General features: G+C 27.9%; 1 protein-coding gene across 6 annotated transcripts in view; it reads right to left on the reverse strand.

Annotated features, from left to right (window-relative positions):
* LOC109601623 (alpha-mannosidase 2) overlaps positions 1-23,408 on the reverse strand; it is a 118,995-nt gene that overhangs the window by 8,014 nt on the left and 87,573 nt on the right. For 5 of the 6 annotated variants that reach the window (XM_049966944.1, XM_049966942.1, XM_049966943.1 and 2 more), the window contains 2 exons: positions 12,633-13,090; positions 48-140 (listed from right to left, as the gene is read on the reverse strand). In XM_049966944.1, the coding sequence (XP_049822901.1) occupies positions 48-140; positions 12,633-12,923 (384 nt within the window). In that variant the 5' untranslated portion in view covers positions 12,924-13,090. Of the gene's footprint in view, positions 1-47; positions 141-12,632; positions 13,091-20,913; positions 21,033-23,408 lie in introns of those variants that run through there. The other variant, XM_020017875.2, reaches the window with a different exon arrangement.

The raw sequence follows: 23,408 nt of genomic DNA on the forward strand, positions 1-23,408 counted from the left end.
ATTTCGTGCTACATCTGTGGCTACCACGATGTCTATTATTTAATTACCTTTAACGGAGGTCGATCTGCATCCATTTTCTGCCTCTCGAATCGATCCTCGAAAGTTTTGTCCCAATACTCCTTGCTCTTCATCCAAGCGGGCTGCAACAAGAAACGGAAATTTATTATCCTAATGATTCATTTGTCGAACGTAAGACCGTTCTTCAGGTGGAACGTAATTAATTCCGTTCGGCAAACGTTTTTAATGAGTTCTAGTTAATCGACTCGATTTTATTTCCGCCACTAACAAAAGCAACACCGAAATCAGAATTTAATTACGAGCAAAATCAAAATGCATATTCGACAAATGAAATAATCCGTCACGGTCCTAATTGTTCTGCGATTCGATAAAACTCGTTTCCATCAACGCTATTTTCAAGTGGACACTCAATCTCCCCCATCCGTCACGGCCCATGCAATTCGCCCCCTCATCGAAAACGGCTACGTGCATTCAAATTAAAACTGAATTAACCACCCTGTGGCTTAATAACATTCCAAAACGCCACTCGAAACGTCAATATTTATTGTGATTTCATGAAATCGAAACGTACGGATTCCGTCCGGGAAAAATTATTAACTGAACGTTCATTCATGTAAAAAAATTTTTGTTTGAATACGTATAAAAACTGCTGGTATTTAAGTTATCAAATAAAATGTCACGGTGGTGCAGTTTAAAACGTGAAATATGGAAAGCAGTTCAAGTAAGTTTCAATTTATTGGTTCGCAATATCCGTAATAAAACATACACGGGTGGTGGAATTCTGATATATGATTTTTAATAAAAATTCCCTACCTTTAACCCGACCATTATCTAACAACAACGGATCTTGTCAAATCCAATAAAGATAAAAATGAGATTTTTGACGAATAAACCATCCAGGATGCAGATATGAAAACCGGAGTGAGGACGCCGTCTTCTAGTAAAAAACGGTTTCCACAGTGGAGAAAAATTTAAGGCACAAACGTTGAACTGATTCACAAGAAATGTAATAATAATATTTATTCTGTGTAACTAATATCTGAAATAAAAACTACAATAAAATTCGGTAAAAATAAAAAGGTTTGACAACTAATATGTTAACACTGGTCTGCAACTAAATCCTCCTTTATATAAAATATGATAAATATAAGAATTTGAATCCAGATTTCCTTCCCATTTTTTTAACGGTGCTTTACATATTCCGTCCGTATTTGAAAACATTCTTCAACTCCTCTCACACATGTAACAAACATGGAAATATGAAGTTGTAGCAATGTTAACCGGACTACAAGGAAGCTACACCAAATTTTATAGTTTTTTTATGAGAGTGGGACAGAGATAAGCACTACGTAGTAAGAAACTGGACAAGAAGAGCATGTTTGATGCCTTAAAATTCATTTCTTACACTCACAATTAGATTTCTTTCATGTCAATTATGGAGTAGTATTAGATGAACACAGTGAAACGTTTCATTAAGATATAGTACACATAGAGAGGTACTACATGGGACATGGTCTGAAGTCGATTTTTGTTTGGTGAACTCCAATAGAAAATATGAAAAGGAAGAAAACTACAAAGTGAAATACTATTAACAACTAGTAAACAAATTGTTTAAAATTTTTTGATGTTTTATATCAGATTTTATGTACCTAATATTGTATTATTTATAAAATATGTGATTTAAAAAAAAGTTTAAAATTTTATATATTAGATTTCAATTCAGAAATGTCTAATTTATGATAAATTATGCATAAAATCGGGAGGGATGAAAAAAAAAAAGGATTTTTGCAGACCAATGTAATTTAGATTTATAACAATTTTATTATAAGGGCAGTCTGAAAAAGGTGGTAAACCTGATGGAACAGTAATAAAAAAAGCTTAACCCAAGAAAGATTTAGATGATGAATACTATTATATATACCTGTACATGAAAAACTTAAAGATGTCTTTAGTCAACTGAAAATGTGTTCCCCTTCATGGTCAGGCAATGCCACATATTAGATTAGAGTCTCAAAGGAAGTTTCAAAATGTTCAAAGATAAACAGCTGAAGGACAATCCACACCGAGGTGAATGAATCAATTTCCTGACTCTAATAGACAATGGAATGAAACTAGAAATTTCATCAGCTATATTTCAGTTATTTTTAGTTTGATCAATTTCTGACAAACTAATAAATACATTGCATTACACACAAATTTAAAAATATTTTCATCAACATTTATTTTGACCAGAATATTGTTTCAATATTTTCATCTGTTAGTATTTTAAATTTATTTTATTTTTTATATATTTAATAGGAATAAAAAGCAACATTCTATTTTATCTTATTATTTTTCCAAAAAACGCATTATGTGGATTTTAACAGTAAAATGCCTGAAATTTTTGTCACTATTAATTCAAATTTCTGAACAGTTAAGTTAACAATGAGAAACCCAAATATATAAAATTATTCAGTGGTGGAAAAAGTATAATATTTATTTACTTATTACAAATGTTACTTAATGTTTTTCTTAATCTTGGAAATCTGAATAATTCTAATTAACTACATGATCAATCCATTATTCACAGTGATCATTATATTCACTGTTTTTTTTTAATAAAAAATTAATTTGATCTGGAAAAAAGTATGGAATATTTTATTAATATTCATAAAAAACATTAGCTCAAATATTTCAACATTTTGTATTGTAACTTTTGGCTTCTATCACTGCTTGACAGGCATAGAATATACCAGTTTTTGAAATGTGTCAACAGAACTTTGTTTTCACTGCTCCTGTATAGTTTGAAAAAGTTCTCATTTGCTTTTGATGTTTTTTGTTGAGATGTGACGGTCTAATACTTCCCAAAGGTACTCAATAAGATTTAGATCGGGGGACTGAGACGGTCATCCAAGCACAGTTAAGTTTTTCATTAGTAACCACTTTTTAATAATTTTAGACGTGAGTTTGGAAACGCTGTCTTGTTGAAATATGTGCTTTCCAGTGTGACCCTGAATTGAAAACGATTCATTTCACCTCCCATTTGAATCAAGAGTCCAACTTTCGAGAAAAGCATCCCCAAACCATAAGGCTTCTGTCACCATGTTTAACAGTAGCCACAAACCATCCAACCCAAACAAATTAAATTTACTTTCGTCACTCAAAAGGACAGTGTTCCATTTTTTCTGAGTCTATGTCAAGTGGGATTTTGCAAATGCCAGACGGAACGGTCTGTGTTTCTTTGATAGCAGTGGTTTTTTAATTGCAACTCGACCATGTGGTCCCCGTATAAATAAGGTGATGTCTCACAGTTCTTCCACTAACATTTAGATTAAATTGCGTCGAAATTTCCTCCCTGATTTGTCTTAATTTTTGCGAGGTCCTTTGAGGACCAACATTTTTATATTATACCAAAAATCTCAGGAGATAAAAATCCAATTTTTAAAACCACCACTGTGTATAGTGGTAGACAATATTATAAATTGATGAATATTCATATATAATTAACGTAGGGCAAAAAAATTAAACCATTATGTGCAGTTACGAACTATAATTTTACATTTCAGATAACAATCAATTAATAACGTGTACAAAAAACATATTAAAATATTTTAATGGCCTCCTTTGTTGGCGAATCCAGAAGAGGGTATAATATCGAAGAATTTATGGCAAACAAACCTGCACTTATCAATTATATCCCGTTACAAAATCGTACGTGATTTGATAAACGTGATAAACATGCAAATCCCACTTCTTACTGTATTTTAAAACCGGTAAACAGACATTAAACGAGATTAAAATATTCAAAAGGAACTCTTCACGGAGCGTCTTCTTTCCCTACTGTGTGCCTTTATTGATTATTACAAAATAAATTCGTGTCGGTGCCTGATTACATTTGTGCTAGTCTTATCATATTTCAAGCATGCGGCGCAATGGGAAAAAAAGTAGCGGAAGAAAGGGGGATGGAGAAACGACAGTGTAACCACTTACTTCGCGGGTCTGGCGAGGGAGAAAAATTGCCGAGTCTGTATTCTGATTTATTAAATTTGTTTCCAACTGCATTAGAATGTTTTCGATAGAACACATTTACATTAAATATGAATGTCTAAACGTCTACACCTACACCGTCTGCGCGCCTTCATCCCAGACGTAGGGTGTGTAAAGACGGATGGGACAGGTTTACCACTGTTTATAGAAGCGAACCACAAACCTTAGGTCAGTGTCATTATATTTAATGTGTGGTATTAGTAAACGTACTCTTTGGTGACTCAACTTTACACATGTATATATGTGCTAGATACTATTTTGACATTGCGGTCTTGTGATCTTACCTGTGACTATTTATAACACTACAAATGTCTCATTTTTTGTGGGGTCGTGAAACGTCCCCCCTGACAACTTCGAAAAAAAACACGTTATCAGTGTAATTTAATTTTGTTATAAATTGTGACATGTGATACCTCATTTGAAGTATTAGTATTTATTACTTAAAAATTCAATATACAGCAGTGGACATTATTATAGCAACTCTTTAAAATGTTAAATATTTTAATAAAAGTCTAAAAGTACACATTTGAACATGTTGTAAATAAATGTAGGTAAAGGTAAATTTCTAACTGCCACAAAATTGTTTTTGTCATAATTTAAATTGTAAATTTCAAAATTATTTTAATATTTAATTAAACGTCACTCCATTTAATTAAATAAATATTAACATGTTTTGATAAATAATTAATATAATGGGAATTGTGTAGTTTAGTCTATATTGCATGGGACAAAAATATGAGTGTAAATTAGCAGCAAACTGCAAAATTTTTAAAAATATGTTATTCCTTAATTTTGGATTATTCCGAATAGTTTTGTTTTTTATTATTATAAACTGACTTCAGCAATTTAATTACAGACTAAAAGTACATGTATTAATATTTTTAAATATATAGAAGTGGTCAATATTTATAACAACTTTTTAAAATATTAAATTATAATATATTTTACAGTTTAATTACGATCAATGATTAAATAATTATAATAAGCAAAAAATCGCTAATAAATAGTCTATTTAAAGTGTCAGAGAGCAATAAAGTAAAAAGTTCCCATAATTTTGACCATTGAAAAATAAAGGAATTTTTTTAAAGAACAAATATTGTCATTCAATTCAAGTAGTACTCATATTTTTAATATGTTTAATATTTGTAATATGTTATTGTCACAATTATGGCCACAACTGTATCTACAAAAATAAGTATTACAAGTCAAAGGAAGTCAGTTTTAGTATCTACTTTATTTTCTTATAACTGTTGTCAAGGGGGGACTTTTTACGAGCTTATTGTATATAATATGGTCCATTTTATAAGGAAATACCCCCATAACATCTTTTATCTATACTTCAAATTTAATGTTCAATCGATAGTCAATAAAAAATGTACTCTTGTCATAAAAATTATTTTATCTGTCACTGAGCAATTAAAAGTAATTAATAAGAAATAAATAAAAAATAAATAAACAGTAACATAAATCATTGAATTACACATTGGGCCTAATAATAAATTTAGACAGAAATAAATAATAATAAATTATTATATTTTTCAAAATCTCATAATATTTTTTAAAAAATTGAACCTCGTGTTTATGATTAACATCTATTTAACAATTATTGGTTATGCTTATAATAGTCGTGGGGACATTTTTTTGTTCCCCACTATACAGTATCGTCCTTGTTGGAAATAAACTCCCATAACTTCTTTTATTTAAAATTCAAATTTGATTAATAATAGTTCAAAAGATAGCCAATAAAAAAATATATTTTTGTTGCAAACATTATTCCCTGTGTCATTGAGCAGATTGTATTAATTAATATTAAGGCACTTTTTATGAGAATAAACAGTAAATCATTGAATTACACATTCTTGAAAATGGGTCTAATAACAAATTTAAACAAAAATTAATAATAAATTATATAAATATTAGTCAAAGTCTCAAAATATCTTTTAAATAATTGAACCTCGTGTTTATGGTTAGCGACATCTACTTAACAATTATTGGTTATGCTTATAATAATTAAGGGAGACTTTTTTTCGTCCCCCACTATACACTTGTTGGAAATAAACACTTCCATAACTTCAAACTCAACAAAAAAAATTATTCTTGCCACAAACATTATTTTCTCTATCAGATATCAATTATAACATTATTATTAAAAAATGATAAAAAGTTATTAGCTCATTTCTTATGAAAATAAAAAGTACATTTTCGAAGACAAAAAATAAAATTGAATAGTAATAATTATATTATTACTTAATATTAATCAAAATCTGAAAATAAAAATGTTTAAATGTTTGAATCTCATGTTTATTATTAGTAATGATCCATTCAAACACATAAAATAATGATACGTATCACAAGACATGATTTAAATATGTTGTCCCCTTTAAATCCATTTGTCTCCGGTTTCACTTCACCGCCGCATTATTGTGTCACATTTAATCCAATTGCTGGAAAGGAGGTTAAAACTATTTAAAACAATGATTGACGTTGGGCCGCGTAACGGAAGATAATGTGGAACAGTGCAAAAAAGACGATTAGAATTCTCCAGACGTAGTAATACGACGTGCCGTATACAATTATACGATGTAATTCACTCTTTGTTTCGACCATAAATCCCACAACTATTTTTAAATTGACGTCGTAACAAACTGATTTATCTTTTGATCTTGTGCAACTGTGGGTTTTAATTTTCAGTCATTAATTACAGTTCATTTCCTACGCGATATTCGTTTCCAATTATTTTCTTCCGGTACATGACAAAAATTCCTTTCAATTTAATTAATATTTAAAGCACAATAATGCTTCTAAATTATCGAATTTTTATTCATTTTCATTTCAAAAGGGAAACAATGAAGATAATGGCATATTATATTTCACGTTTACGGATGTTTTTTAAACTTTTTGGAATCAAATATTCATTTCAAAAGGGAAACAATGGAGAGAAAAAAGGTATATTTTAATCGTAAATGTTTATAAATATTATAATTCACGTCTGGGAACGTTTGAGACATTTTTCAAACTTCATGAACTTAACTCTCAGTGTTTTAATGCAATAAATATGAAATTGTTTGTTGCCTATTTTATAAAATATGGAAGTATCACTTTAAATTGTAACTTGTGGTATTTCTGGTAAAAGTTGTCACACAATTCATTACAGTTTAAATTTTTGAAATTATTTATCTTCATTTCAAAAGGGTAACAAAGAAGAAAATTAATATACTTTAATTGTAAATTATAATCTACGTGCATGTTCCAGACGTTTTTTAAACTTTTTCGAACTCAATTATCAAAGTGCCAACGCAATAAATACGAAACTGTTTGTTGCATATTTCATAAAATCTGAAAGTACCACTTTAAACTTTTAACTAGCGGTTCTACTGATTGAAAAGTTCTCACACTACTCGATTTATAAATTTCGAATTGTGCTTTTTTGCAACAAACTTCTCCGTCGTAATAGAGAAAATTGCCTGGAGAATTGGAAAATCTATAAGTCAGCGAACCTGGTTTATGCTTGCCGTATTTTTTTGCCATCCTCACTTTTACGGACGTATCGACTGTTTCCACCATAAGCGTGGAGATGAACGAACGAACGTAGGAGTGTTGGCCGGAGTCGTAAAAGCGATGTCTCCGCGCTTACAGTCGTCAAATAAATACACTTTTATTGTTATTAGATGTGGCAAAGATGACGGAGTTGTAAATTACCGGGACATGGGTAGTTTGGGGGGGAAAACTGTTTCGTTTCATGTTTCCATTTACTCGAAAATGGGTTCGGGCTAAGAATACTGCCGTTTCGCGACTGACATACGAAAGGCGGCCGCCTTCTGATATGCCCGAATTTACATTCCACCTTGTTCTTCGACGTTCAACGTTCAACGTTCGTGTGGCATTATTATTTCAGGGAACCGCGGCCGCAGCCAGACAAGAACCACTAAAACGAATCGTATACTTTCAGTCTGGTCTGGGGAATTTCCCCTTTATAACATTCAATAATTTATTGCTTTTTTTGAGGGAACACTATTGATGTGTACAAAGACGTATCTGAAACTTTTTGGACACGCAAATAAGTGAACGGCGACAATGGCTAATTAGCAAATTCGTTGTTGTCACATTAATTTCGTCGTTAAAATTAATTAAACAACGTGGCACTTGACGGACTTAACGACCACAAGCTATTACACCAGGTGGGAAAAGCTGCACTTCGACAAAACGGCATAACAATTATATGGGAATATCCGTCTCTATATACTTTGGGCTGGAAAAATAACCAGTTTTTTTAGTGAAATGGGGGTGTAACTTTATTATAAATGGTCAATCATTAAACGTTTAATTCTATCGATTTCGAAGTGTTCTTAGTACTGAAATTTCGGGCCCTTTATGGGGTAATTTCGGTCCAAGGGCAACAATCTTGAGATTTTTTATTTAATATTTTAGTTTCCTAAGTAAAAAAATTGGGCTCCTGATAAAATGGCAATTTTATAATAATAATAAAAATAATCGACTTTTCTTTTTAGGTAAGATTCAGTATAATCTGTTCACATATTGAATTTACACAGAATTACTTAATATTAAAAAACACTATTTGGATCGAAAAGCGTTTGAACCGACTGAATTTTGAGAGAGACCTCATGCACGACAGAGACATTAAAATCCTGCAAGTTCGCCCCCTAGTGGGAGACTTCTACTGTCTCCGTCTCACATGACGTCTCTCTCAATCAAAATTCAGTCGCAACAAAAGCTTTTCGATCGCAAATTAATTGTTTACTTCCCGTCCCCATCCGAAACTATTTAAAGGAGCGTTAATTCCACGTCCACCATAATCGAGTACCGTTCGAACTGTGTAAATACGCTGCGCCGGTGTTCGCCAACTCCCGATACAAAAACCGCATCTGTGTGGCTTTTTAAAATTCGCTCCGGACTCGGCGCCGTTGTTTACGACCGGACCGGATTAAAGAATGGAGTGATTAATAACGTCCTTAATGGCAATCATCAATCTTATTCGCTGCATTCAATAAAATATTCCTGCGAGTCCGCTCGTTCGATGGTGCTTCAAAAACTTTACAACATGTTGAGGTGGTTAATTGGTTGATGACTCGATTATTTTAAATGGTTGGCGTTTTGGTTTGTATAAACGCAAGTGTGACGATGATGATGGACAATTTTCCTGCTTAATTTTTAACACGTTTATAAAGAACGTTGCTAATAATGTTCTGTAAATAACCTTTACATTCGTTTGTCTTTCCCACGAATATAACAAATGTTTTATGTAAAAATGTAAATGAAATTATTATATTAATAAAAAATATGATGTATTAAATAAAAATATTTGATATCAACTATTAAATAAATAATAAATTAATCTATCGTTTTATGTCTATTTAATTGAGAGGAATTTTTATATATATAGGTGAGTTGAAACAACTTTTATTTCAAATATATGAATTAATTTTAATTAATTAACCACAGATTTTTTATATTCAAATATTTTAATATATTTAAATATTAAAAAAATGATGTATTTAAATAAAAAATTTATAAGGGAGCTTTTATTAAACATTTATGCATGCATTTAAATAAATAAAAACAGAGAGGAAATTTTTATGTAGGTGAATTAAAGGAATTTTTACTTTAAATCTTTGAATTAACTTTAATTAAATAATCAAGAAAGAGTCTTTTAATATTCAAATATTTAATTAAGTTAATTTCCTTTAAAATTATAAAATATGTTTTATTGCTTTCATATGTGTATGTTTACTAAATCTTTAAATTAATTTTAATTAACTAATGAAATGTTTTTTAAAATTCAAATAAGTCAATTAAATTAGTTTTGCTTAAAAAAATATGTAATTTGTAAAATGTTTTTTTGTTTACATCATTTTAGTACCGAATCTAATGTTTTGTATAGGAATGCCCATAAAATTATTAGAAAAATTAAATAGTAATATAATATATTAAACATTTATGTTTATATTTAAATAAATAAAAATGTAAGTGAATAAAAACAATTTTTATTTCATTGTACAATTAAATTAGTTTTCCTTTTATAATTATGTAATTTGTAAAATATTTTTTTATTATTTTCATCATGTAAATACAAATATTATAAAAATATTAATAAAATTTCAATATAAATAAAATAGTAATATAATATATTAAACATTTATGTTTGTATTTAAATAAATATAAAAAGGAGAGGGAATTTTTATGTAAGTGAATTGAAGCTAATTTTACCTTAAATCTTTGTATTAATTTTATTTAATTAACCATACGTCTTTTAATATTCAAATATTTATGTTATCTTACAATAAAGTCGACTTCCTTAAAAATACATCTTTGTATCTAAGCTATTGTTTTGCTTAAAATGTTCATGAAATTATTAAAAAATAAATAAAATTTCAATATGATATATTTGAAATATTTGTATGCATTTAAACATAAATTATAAAATGCTTTTTAAAATTCAAGTATTTTATTTCATGGTATGTTACAATTAAATTTTTTTTTTTAAAAATTATTTAATTTGTAAAATGTGTTTATTGTTTACATCTTTCAAGCCCTGAAACTAATTTTTGTGCAAAATTGTGCATAAAATTATTAGAAAATAAATAAATTTGTAATATAAAATTATAAAAAAAATTGTATTTAAATAACTAATAAGGAGGAGGACCTTTTATGAATTAAACCAACCTTTACTCTTTAAATCTTTGAATTAATTTTAAATCTTTTAAATTTAAATTAAATTTTAATCTTTTAAAATTCACGTATTTTATGGTAAAAATAAATTAGTTTTCATTCAAAAATTTTGTAATTTGTAAAATTTTTTTATTGTTTACAGCTTTTAAGCAGTGAAACTAATTTTTGTAAAAAAATTGTCCTAAAATTATAAATAAATAAATTAGTAATATAAAATATTAAAAAATTATGTATTTAAAAAACTAATAAGGAGGAAGACCTTTTATGAAAGCAACCTTTACTTTTTACTTATCGTAAAAACAAAATAATTAATTAAATTTTCTATTTGTAAAATATTTTTATTGTTAATATCTTTGTAGTACCGAAATTATTATTTTGTGTAAAAATCCCCATAAAATTATTAGAGAATAAATAATATAGTAATATAATATATTAAACATTTATGTAAATATAAATTTAAATAAAAATAAGGATAGGAACTTTTATAAAGTAAATTAGAACAATCTAAAGGTTAAATCTTTGAATTAAATTTTGATTAATAAAAAAATCTATTAAAATTCAAATATTTTGTATTAGAGAAACTAATATTCTGTTTAGAAATGTTCATAAAATCATTAGAAATAAATAAAATAATAATAATCAGACGATTTTTAAATTTCAAATATTTTATTGTATCATAAAATTAAAAAGATTTCCTTAAAAAATAATGTTTTTTTATTGTGTAAATTTTTTTAGCAGCGAAATAAATGTTTTCAGCAAAAATATCCCTAAAATTATTAAAAAATAAATAAAATATCAATCTAATATAGTACAAAATGTAGGTATTTAAATAAAAAAATTAAGGAGTGGCAAATTTTATGTAAGTTAAAGCAACATTTACTTCAAATTTTTTGATTAATTTTAATCAATCAATCAACGTCTTTCAAAATTTCCATATTTTATTTTATCGTATAATTAAATTAGTTGTCCTTAAAATATAATGTAATTTATAGAATGTTTTTATTGTTTACATTTTTGTAGAACCTAAACTACTCTTTTATACAAAAATGTTCATAAAATTATTAGAAAATAATAAATTAATTATCATTTTGGTATCAATAATTCTAATAACAAGAATCAATTATCTTTCAATAGTTGCAAAAAGGGGTTATTGTTTCAAAATGCAAAAAATGCATACATTATTTTTTCGACTTATTTATAGAAATAGAAATTAAATAAAAAAGAGTCATCAACAATTGACAGAGAAAATATCTCCAAAAATGTTATAAGATAAATTTAATATAGATGTATAAATGTGCCCCTGTATCATCTGGTTTCATAAAATGTTATTTTTATTGTTTTAAATAATAATATAATATAATATAATAAAATAATATAAATTATAAGAGATCAAAATAACAATTTAGTATTAGCTAACAATGAATAAACAGAAGTGCAACTTTTCCTTTTAATCATTAACTCATTTATAAAACATTGCTAATGGTGTTCTGTAGACAAGAGTTTTACTTTCGATAGCCATTCTCACGAATCCCCCGATTGCAATCTAATCCTGTTCCTTAATTGTCCGAGTAATACGGTCCAAAACCAGTACTCGACTGTCCAGTTCTGTGGCGCAAACAATGGTCGTTGTTCTCCTCAGCGTTTCCGCACACAGCCCGAAACAATGTACATACCAACGCAAACGTTTTGTGCCTTTGTCGTACCCGCGGAATCATAACGTGAGAACGAAAATTTCCACCAGGAAACGTGGCTCCGCATAGATTTTCTTATCGCGTCGCTCGTCTGAAAACAGCACGCGTTGTTTTCTAATCTACATTTTCCGCAACGAATTAAGATTTTTATGCTCCACGCGTTTCCCATTTCTTTTTTTTTTTTTTTTCTACTGCTAGAACGTTGCTCACCTGAAATTCGAAGTCCTTGAAGACGTCGACGGTGTTGACGTCGGTCTCGGCCGCCGTCAATTTGGGACAGACCTCGAACTCCTTCTTCTCCATCACTCTCCTGGCACCGCCGAGCTTATCGATAAGTCTCTGTGACTTGACTTCCAATCTGTCGCCGGTCTGATTGGAAATCTTGCCCACGTCCGAGGTGTAACTAGTGTAATACACGCAGAGGACAACTGTTAGACCGATGGCCGTTAGGGCGAAGCCCTTTGGCGACATTCGCCTGCAAATTTTTCCCATCACCGTCATTTTGATTATGCGCCTTAGACTAGACGGTTAAAATGATTATCTAGATCTAACGATTCGGACACTTTTTTAGATGCTTCATGTAAATTTTCTAGCACTGGTTCGATTACTTCTTCCTCTAGGTCATTGTTCTGGGAACAGATGGTGGTGCAGCCTTCGCGGCTGATGAGCTGTAAGCAAAAAGACACTATTAGAATTTCATAAATATATAATGATGTTTCATAACGCATTAAATAAACCGGCAAAAAATCAAAAATATAATATTTTTAAAAAATTGACAACTTTTATTGTTGAAAAAGTTTTTATAATATTTATTGAACACATATACGTCAAAAAATAAATGTCATTTGTTGAGGTTTTTATTATTATTATAAATAATTGTAAGGTAAAATAATAAAATGGTATATTTAATTCAACAATAATAATGTTATATAAACAACAACAAAGTATAATGAAATGTATTCAAAAATATTATTTGGTATCAAAACTTATGTTAATAAATAAAGTAAGAAATTTAACTTTATATATTTGAACAAATACTTTATTATGACTTATTAAAAATATATGTTTTACACAATGTTTTATATTATCTAAATAAAATAACATAACATACATAAATATTCAAAGCAGTAAAATTAAGCTTTATTCTAAATTGTACATAGAATTATTAGAAAAATAAATGAAATATGAATATGACATTCAAAAAATATGAGTAAAAATATATATCTGGAAAAAGAAGAGTATTATAATATTGAAAATTTTATTCAGAAATGTACTACAAATAATTAGAAAATTAATAAAATATCAGTAATATATTAAAACTATATGTAATATCTGAAGTGAATAATTTTATGTGAATTAAAGCAAACAGCTTTAAATAAAGCTTTACATTAAAAATTATGTGTTTTACACATTGTTTAAATAAAATTACATATTTAAAGTATAAAAACAAAGTTTTGTACAGAAATGTACTACAAATTATTAGAAAATGAATGAAATATCAGTAATATATTAAAAAAATATATAAAAATTATGTATTTTACACGTTTTTTATTGTTTAAACAATATTACGTATTTAAAGTATCACAACAAAGTTTTATGCAGAAATATATTACAAATTATCAGAAAATGAATGAAATATCAGTAATATATTAAAAATATATGTAATATTTGAAGTGAATACTTTTATGTGAGTTAAAGCAAACTTTACATTAAAAATTATGTGTTTTACACGATTTTTTTATTGTTCAAATAAAATTACATATTTAAAGTATACAAACAATGTTTTATACAAAAATGTACTTCAAATTATTAGAAAATAAAAGAAATATCAGTAATATATTAAAAACATATGTGAAAATTATGTATTTTAGACATTTCTTATTGTTTAAATAATATTACGTATTTAAAGTATCACAACAAAGTTTTATTTAATATACTAAAAATTATCAGAAAAATGAATGGAATGTCAATAATATATTAAAAATATATCTAATATCTGAAATGAAGACTTTTATGTGATTTAAAATAAACTTTACTTTATAAAATATGTGTTTTCCATGATTTTTATATTGTTCAAATAACATATACATATTTAAAGTATAAAAATAAAGTTTTGTACAGAAATGTACTACAAATTATTAGAAACTGAATGAAATATAAGTAATATATTAAAAATATATGTAATATCTAAAGTGAGTTAAAGTAAACGTTACATTAAAAATTGCATATTTTACACAATGTTTTTTATTGTTTAAATTAAATCACACATTTAAAACATCAAAACTAAGTTATATAAATAAATATTCTTGAAATTATTGAAGAATTAATAGAATATATTAAAAATATTGGCCATATAAATGCACTTAAAAGAAACACCATTAGTTTAATTAACAATTAAATTTTTAAAACCATTTATGCCTATTGAAGATAATATTTATAGTAACTAACTGATAATTACTAATATACTTTGTAATAGTTTTTAATAATGTGTTTCAAACAAAAATACATGGTCACTATTTTTATTAATTTTATTAATGATATATCAAATTTTCTCCATTATTTATGTCGATTTGGAATAATAATTATTGATTTAATGTCTATAAATAGTTATACACTAATAAAATTATGCATCTTACGTTTCAGTAGTTTGTATTCATACATTCGACAATAAAGTTTACTTATTGCAACTGTCACAACCATTTATGTACTAATTGCACAACAACACTTTTACAATAAAAGGCTATTCTGCAAGATTTTTCCAAATTTGGTTTTCAATTGCAATCCAGTCCTGAAACGTAAACATTAACCAATACACGGGTCAGTAACCAAAGTGGTAATTTTTACGAATATAAAACAGGCTTTGTTTCCGGTAAAGTTAACTGACAACCGCCTTTAGGGACATATGATGTTGCGCATTTTGTGAACATTTATTGCCGATGCAATTTACTAGTTAAATGGAGATACCGTGTCGAAAAAACTCAGTTCCCATTTAAAGCACGACCCGTTCCATTTTGAACACACAAAACTTGTTTCGGACTGGAAACTTTGCACCGGACATCGTTATATCATCGTCCATTGTTACAGAAAATGGGAGAAATGTTTTGCGCCATATTTGCAACTAAATTACGTTATCTACTTTCAAACCCGGTAACACACTCCTGTTTGTATATTGTCCAGACACGGTCATTACCGTCTGTTAGTACACGCTATTTTTTCCTTTTTTTTTGAAAAAGTTAAATGGACAAAGCTGAATTATTATGGAGCGGGCGAACACATTTTCAGGGAAATTTTAATCCCCCCTATTTTCGCGAGCTTTGTCCAGGTCACACGTATAGTTAGATGGATAATCGAAAAACACCGGAACGGAAATTAATCCGGGCACGACAAATAAACAACAATATTTTTCTAGAAATGGCCGGAACACAAACGAATTCCAGGCACAAAGAAATCCTCGGAAAGAGTAAAGTGAACATTTTTTCAACCCACGACAAAAAAAAAATACAAGCTGTCCCCAAATTAAAGAGACAACTTTTAACTGTAGATTCAAAGAACAAATTAGGGCGATTCATTGTAAAAAAGTTCTGTAAAACGTTCCTCCTTCTGAAGCTGTGAGCCTCCGAAGTTGACATTTGATGACAATTTATTTGTTTATTATTTTATACAGCTTTGAATACTAAATTATTAAAAAATAACATAAAAATGTTAAATATATTGATCAGATCATTTTTTTAAACTAACTAAACTAAGAGTAGGACGATGATGATGATGATCCAATGAGATGATTAATTTCTTTCTTAGGTATCATGTCATCTTTACTAGACCATAAAGATCTGCCCAAATCTATGAAGGACAAGTTGAATTTTGATGTTCCCTATCTATGACGTTCTACAGGTGTTTAATTGGTTCAGAGTTCATCCTAATGACTATGACAAATTTTTCTCACAATTTGGAAACACTTCATAGATTGCTAAACAAAATACACATCCCAAAGTTCTCGTTCTCTACACCACTCTGATCTTTGATGACAATGTTGGATTGATGAAGGAAGAACAAACTGGTCACTCTAAGATGGAAGTTCCTTCTTCTGTAAACGAGTGGCCACAACCTTCTTCATAGCACGTTCTCCAATTCCAGATAGTATATCGACTCTGGTTAACCAGTTTGTTAATTTTTACAATTACTTCTCAACATTTCACCCTCTTTCAAACTGACTTGAATGACCAAAGTTAGTAAAAGTGAAACATACCAAAAGTGAAACGAATAAATACTGAACAGTGTTTACACTATTTGAAGTCAACACTTCATCTTCATGAACCTGCAGTTAGTTATTGCCGTCGTAATTTAAGGACACCCCGTACAACACAAAGTCGCGAATTAATGGAAAGTCACAACGTAAATCACGGCAATCATTCCAGCGAAAGTGCGATTAACCGGAGCCGTACACCGCCGATGATTTTAATCCACACTTTAAGGCTCCATCTCGTCCTTCATCTTTTTCGGCTTTACGACTGTATTACGGGCCTGAATTTTTTATAAAAACATTTGCAATTCATTAGTCTCTCCGTCTCAGTCGCGGCATTATCGTCTACCTGCGTTCCATTACTGTTCTTATCCTGGACGGGGCTCTCTCATTTCGTCGCCCGTAATTTAGAACAATGGGGGGATGACATCCACGTATCTGAGCCGTGACTGCGAGGTTACACACTCTGGCACCTTCGCAATTTCCCTAATGTTTTAATCTAATTTCGGCAGAGTTAATGCGACAGTCACTGTGTGCAGGGATACGGGGTGAAAGGGGGGAGGGGCTGCGATGTCGCACATCCGCACGTCACACATGCAAACTGAAAGGGCTTATCCGGTAAATAGGTCCGGAAAAGTGCTAACCTGGGGGATGATCATCGCCGTTAAATGGGCGAGACGAACGTTACCTGAAGAGATTCGAGGATTATTTTCAATGGGACTGAAACATTTTTTGTTGTTTTTTTATTAAAATTGACTTTTCGTGTTGGTATGAACAAACTTTTTATGACAAAGCTTGTTACGAAGTGGTTTTTTAGATATGATCATTTTTTCTTTAATCTTTGCAATAGACACTTTTTGTATTCTATTTTTTATCAAGGCCGACACTTCTTATCGAAACTCGACGGGAAAAACTAAATTAAATGAAGAATTAATTAAAAGTAGTAACAACAAATTTTACAACTAAGTTTCTCTTCAAAGTTCACAGATTAATTGAATGTAACACAAAGAAAGATAAATTTCTTAATCAAAGAATCGTAGGAAGATAGACAAATACTTTTCTCATATTTTACCTTTTTAGATAAATAATAAATAATTTTATAAAAGCATTCTGAAGTCAGGTCATTATAATTAATTATTATTTAAAATAATTAATTAAATTCTTAAATTAAATACTGACAAAGATACTGAGATATTGGGATTTTATTACAGTTTTACAGAAATTTTAACTATATTTTTTATTGAAAGAAAAATATTCCTCATTAATAATTTATGAAGCATAATTTTGTTTCAATAAGTTTTCAAATCAATTGAGTGTAATAGATTCATAATTTTCTTGTTCAATATTGTCGCTTTAAATATGTTTTATGAAAATCAAGTATTCTTATTTTATGAATTTTATTCTAAAAACATTCGTATATTTTATTAAAAGTTTTTATTTTTAAATAAATAAACATATATACATTAATTAAATGTGGTTTATATATTAGTTTATTATTAATATATTATAAATTTATATATAATATATGAAAAATTCTGGACAAGCACTCATGAACAGGCATAGTCAAATAAAATTATTATACATGTCCTGACTTATTAAATAAAAGTTTTATGTGAATTAACTCGTAAAAAGTTACCATTATTATATTTATAAGTAGTAACTCCATAAAAATATCCTGAATCCTTTATTTAAAAATTCTAGTTTCCTTATATTGTATCCCATAAAATCAGATACATAAACTCATACACGATGGTTATTAATAATGATCATCTAATACTTCAGTAGTTAATTTCAAAAGAAAATCTTTTTGAATGACAGTTTTTTATGTTCTTTAATCTATTGTTTTATTAAATTCTTATTTAAATAAGTTCAATTCAATCAGTCTAAAGACAAAGAACACATTTAATGTAAATTAAATTTTTTATACAATATTATTTCTGGTTCTTAACATCAACTTGAAAAATTCTGTAATTATTAAATTTTATATGTGGTACGAAGGAGAAAAAGAAAAGAAAAGTTAAGTACCTTTATATAATGTCTGTAAAACATAGAGGAAATAAGTGTTAAATATGACAAATTCTAATAATAATAATAATTAATAATTCCTTTGTTAAATATTATATTTGGTAGCTAAAGATAATTTAATATATCATAAATTACGTATTTTTGGATATATATATATATATATATATATATATATATATATATATATATATATAATTTTTGTTGCATTTTAAAGACAAATTCAATTACGATTTCTGTTTGAAATGAAAAGGTTTTATATATTTTTATACGTTATATGGGAATTATTTTGTAAAAAGTTAACACTATTATATTTATATATAATAACTCCATAAAAATTTACTGAATAATTTAATTAAAAATTCATTTATTAATATGTATTAAAGTTCAAATATGATGGTTATTGTTAATAATCATCAAATATTTCAGTAGTTGGTTTTAAAAATAAATTTGATTAATGAGTACTTTTTTACATTATTTAAAAAAATATCTCCTTCATTCTTTATTGGTTAACTAATTCAGTTTATGGAAATAAACAAATAAAAGTATTACTATATTGTTTTCTGATGTCAAAAACAAAATAATATTTTTATATATTATCTCAGGACCTATATATAGGATCTCAGGACCCAGAAGAAGATACCAATTCCTTAATAATTATTTGACAAGTATCATGAATGGGTTGAAATATTAATGTAATGACAAAATTTTACAGAAAATATATGTTAAGAATAAAAAGTTTTTTGACATCATATATTATACATTTTTGGAAGACTTTTCTAACATTCTGAATACATATGTCGAAATATCAAGGAGATCACAAAAAGTTGTTATTAGACATTTATTAAAAATATTGCAAAATCTTGGCTTAAAATAATTTAATAAATTATAAATTTATATACTCTTGGAAAGCTTAATTGTTTATAGCATTTTAACAGTCTCGAAAGGTAGAGGAGATATATTTTTTCAGATAAAAAAAAGTTATTAATATTTGTTGTGTGTACAGACTAAATTTTATGACAGTACGTTAAGTATAAAAAATTTTTTGATATATTTTATTTGCTCTTTAAAAATCAAAATTTTATGTTCACTACAAAAACTTGTGACATAAATACCCATACCATAAAATCAACGATGTTAATAATACATTTGTCAAATATCATATTTAGTAACCTTAACTTCTGTGAAAAATAATATTTTCCATATTTTTCAGATATAACTTCAAATATCTCGAAAGATATCAGAAATACCTTAATCTTATCTAAAGATAACTTAATAAATCAATTTTGGAAAGTCTGTTAAATGTTTATTTTTCAAGATATTTCACATATTTAAATCCACAAATATCAAAATGTGTGACTATATTTTACAGAATATACAATTTAAAAATAAAAAAAATTGTTGATAATATTTTATTGAGATATTTAATTTGCTTTTTAAAAATCAAATGTTATGTGACATACCTGTGACATAAATATCAATTTTTAAACAAATTATCAATAATTAAATTATGTTAGTTTTTTATATTTGATAGCTTTGACATAATTATATATGAAAAATAATATTTTCCATATTTTTTAGATATCACATCAAATATCTCGAAATTTAATAATTTAATAAATCATAAATTATATATTTTTGGAAAACTTTTTTTTCTAAAATTGTATCTCGAAATATTAAGGAGATACATTTATTTTTATTATTTGTTAAAGATGTATATTATATGATTCATTTTTGAAGTCTGTCAAATGTCACTTTTTGAGGATACTGTACAACCGGATAAAAATATCAAAATTCATTTTTTTTTCTTATTTGGTGACTTATATTTGGTAAAACCAACAAATTTAAGACATCTTATACTAAAAGATACTATTTTACAATATATAGATATTTATTTTAATCATAATTTTAAATAAATCTATAAAATATTTCAACAAATTTAAAATATTTTGATATAAAATTAAAAATAACAAAATACATCGTAATAAAGAAAGGAAATAATGAATTTATCAACTACGGAGAAGATAAATAAATACAAGTGTGTAAAAACGGAAGTCCCCATACGCTAAACAGAAATTTCCGTTAACCATAAAAACCTTTTAAAGTGATAAAACGCAAACGCGTAAATTTATCCAGACATCTAATTACACATTAATAAATGAAAGGAACCCGCCACGTTAAGGCACCGTTACTAAAACATTGACGGACACTTTCTTCTAGCGTACTTACGATTTAACGATATCCCCCAACATTCGTCTTCGGGCCCGGCCGCCGGCAATTTTCCATAATAAAACCGCAATAAAACGCCGCAACCTAAAAAAAAGCCCAATTTCCACGTACACGAACCGTCGACGATGGGAAAGCACGATGGAACCGGCGGGAAGACTGGCACGGCAATAAATAACGGACGGGTGCGCGCCGTACGTCGTTCACACACGCCCGAAGACACGAGAAAACGCCGGGACGGAGAAAAAAAACGAGGCGAAAAATAAAAGTTCGGCGCAACAATGTCCGACGGCGGACGGGACGCATTCCTGTCCCGGTCCCGTTTCGGGTTGGCGTTTGATGTGGCGGCGGCCCGCTGCCTAATTAAAGTCATTCCGCGGAACCAATTAGACGCACGGAACACCGCCAATTACGGGTGCCGGAGGCGTTCGCGACCCCCTTCGCCACGGGGACGTCGGCGACCTTGGCGACCTTAATGTCCCGAAAGTTCGGATGCAATTCGGGAAGTTGGCGGTCTAATTTATGCGTTTGTGTGTTCGTTTGTGCCAAGTGTATTACGTGTATTAAGAGGTTTTTTATTTGTAAATGTGCTCTAATGAATTTGGGGTTCAAAGATGCGTGACGTAATTGCTTTCCGCACCACCCTACAGAGGTTTAGAATACAAGAAAAGATTACGAACATTTAATTAGAGTACTTTCATGCTACAAAAACATATAATGATATAATAAGTGATTTAAAAATTTACAATTTTACTTTTAATCTGTTATTAAAATATTATTATTATTATTTTGTTGCAAATCACAAAAATAAAAATATTCAGAAAGTCTAATTTATCCCAAAATTTAGAGATAAAATATTTTTATAATCTTGCAGTTTGCAGCTCATGAAAGACGTCGTTTTGGAACTAATAATTTAATGCAACGTTCAAAAAAAAATTTTGATTGCAAGGAGGTTAAATAGTATTCAATATTCAATTACGTAAAGGTTGAATGGGTAATAAACAAAAGGGGACGAAGTAGATACTTCAAAGTTTAATAAACTCAAATTTTGCCCTTTAATATAATAAAATACTATATACCTTTCAATTGTTCCTGAGTAATCAAAAGTAGCCATAAACTACAATTTTTGAGATATATTTAGTATTTAATTGTTTAACTTACACTTTAGCTCAGACAACAGCAACAAATTAAAAAACGTATAGGTTGAATCGAATTGTAAGAAGCAAATCTGACGAACTAGATACTTCAAAGTTTAATAAACTCAAATTTTGCCCTTTAATATAATAAAATATTATAGATCTTTCAACTGTTCATGAGTAATATAAAATAGCCATAAACTATAATTTTTGAAATATATTTAGTATTTAATTGTTTAATTTACACGTTAGCTCAGACAACAGCAACAAATTTAAAAACATAATAATCATATTATTAAAAGAATTAAATTAATTTTTTAGTTATTATGTGTCTGAACATTTTGTACTTCAGTTTATATGTTATATGGATATACTTATTCACATAGTTTTTATAAAACTTTTTATTTCTAAAGGGGTTCATAAGTAAAGCTACCAAACCGTATAATATAATGGATTAATTAAAAAAGATACTAAACAAAGGAAGGCTAAATGTACGTGTAAGGTTGTTTTATTTTATACTTGCTCTACTTTTGACCCTTGAATTTTTTTCAAATATTAATAAATACTTAACTAAACCCACTAAGAAAGTTATATTCTCATATTGTTGTAATCAAACATACTGCATAAGTGACAATATTATGCATATTTATTTAAACGTATACATTTATAAAGACAAATGAAAATTTCTAAAGTTCTATTTTTAAATTACTAAAGTTATTTATTTTTTTACAAATAATAAGAATAAAATTATTCACAAATTAATTAAATTAAATAATTGAAAAATTAAACTTTATCCCAAGATTAGAAGAAACAATATTTTTATAAATTTGAATTTTTAGACAATTTTTAGTTTCCCCAAAAATGTCAAATAATAACTGACTAAACTCATGTTTTTTGTCCCAGACTATAATATATAATTCATATTGTATTAATTATTTAAAAAAAACATGTAAATATTTAATTAATTAAATGAAATAGTGTTTAATTAAATATTGCAATAATTTTTGTAAAGGTAAAATCGATTTTAAGACGATTAGAAATTTACCTCAACGCACATACAGTGGTGGCCATAATTATAGCAACTTATTATTAAAATATATTAATAAGTTACACTACTTGAATTAGATACCAGTACCTATAATGTACTTTGTTTTTTCTGATATTGTTGTATTTACTATACAACTTTTTCCTTTAAAAATTGTATACGTTTGTATTTTTCAGTGGACAAAATTATATCAATTTTTTACATTTTGTTCTTTCATTGCTCTCTGCGAATTTAAATAAATTATTTACTATAGCGGTTTTTTGCTTATAATAATTATTTAATCATTGGTCGAAGTAAAACTGTAAGAAAAATTATAA

The sequence above is a fragment of the Aethina tumida genome, chromosome 4 (genome assembly GCF_024364675.1).
Source record: "Aethina tumida isolate Nest 87 chromosome 4, icAetTumi1.1, whole genome shotgun sequence".
Classification (NCBI taxonomy): domain Eukaryota; kingdom Metazoa; phylum Arthropoda; class Insecta; order Coleoptera; family Nitidulidae; genus Aethina; species Aethina tumida.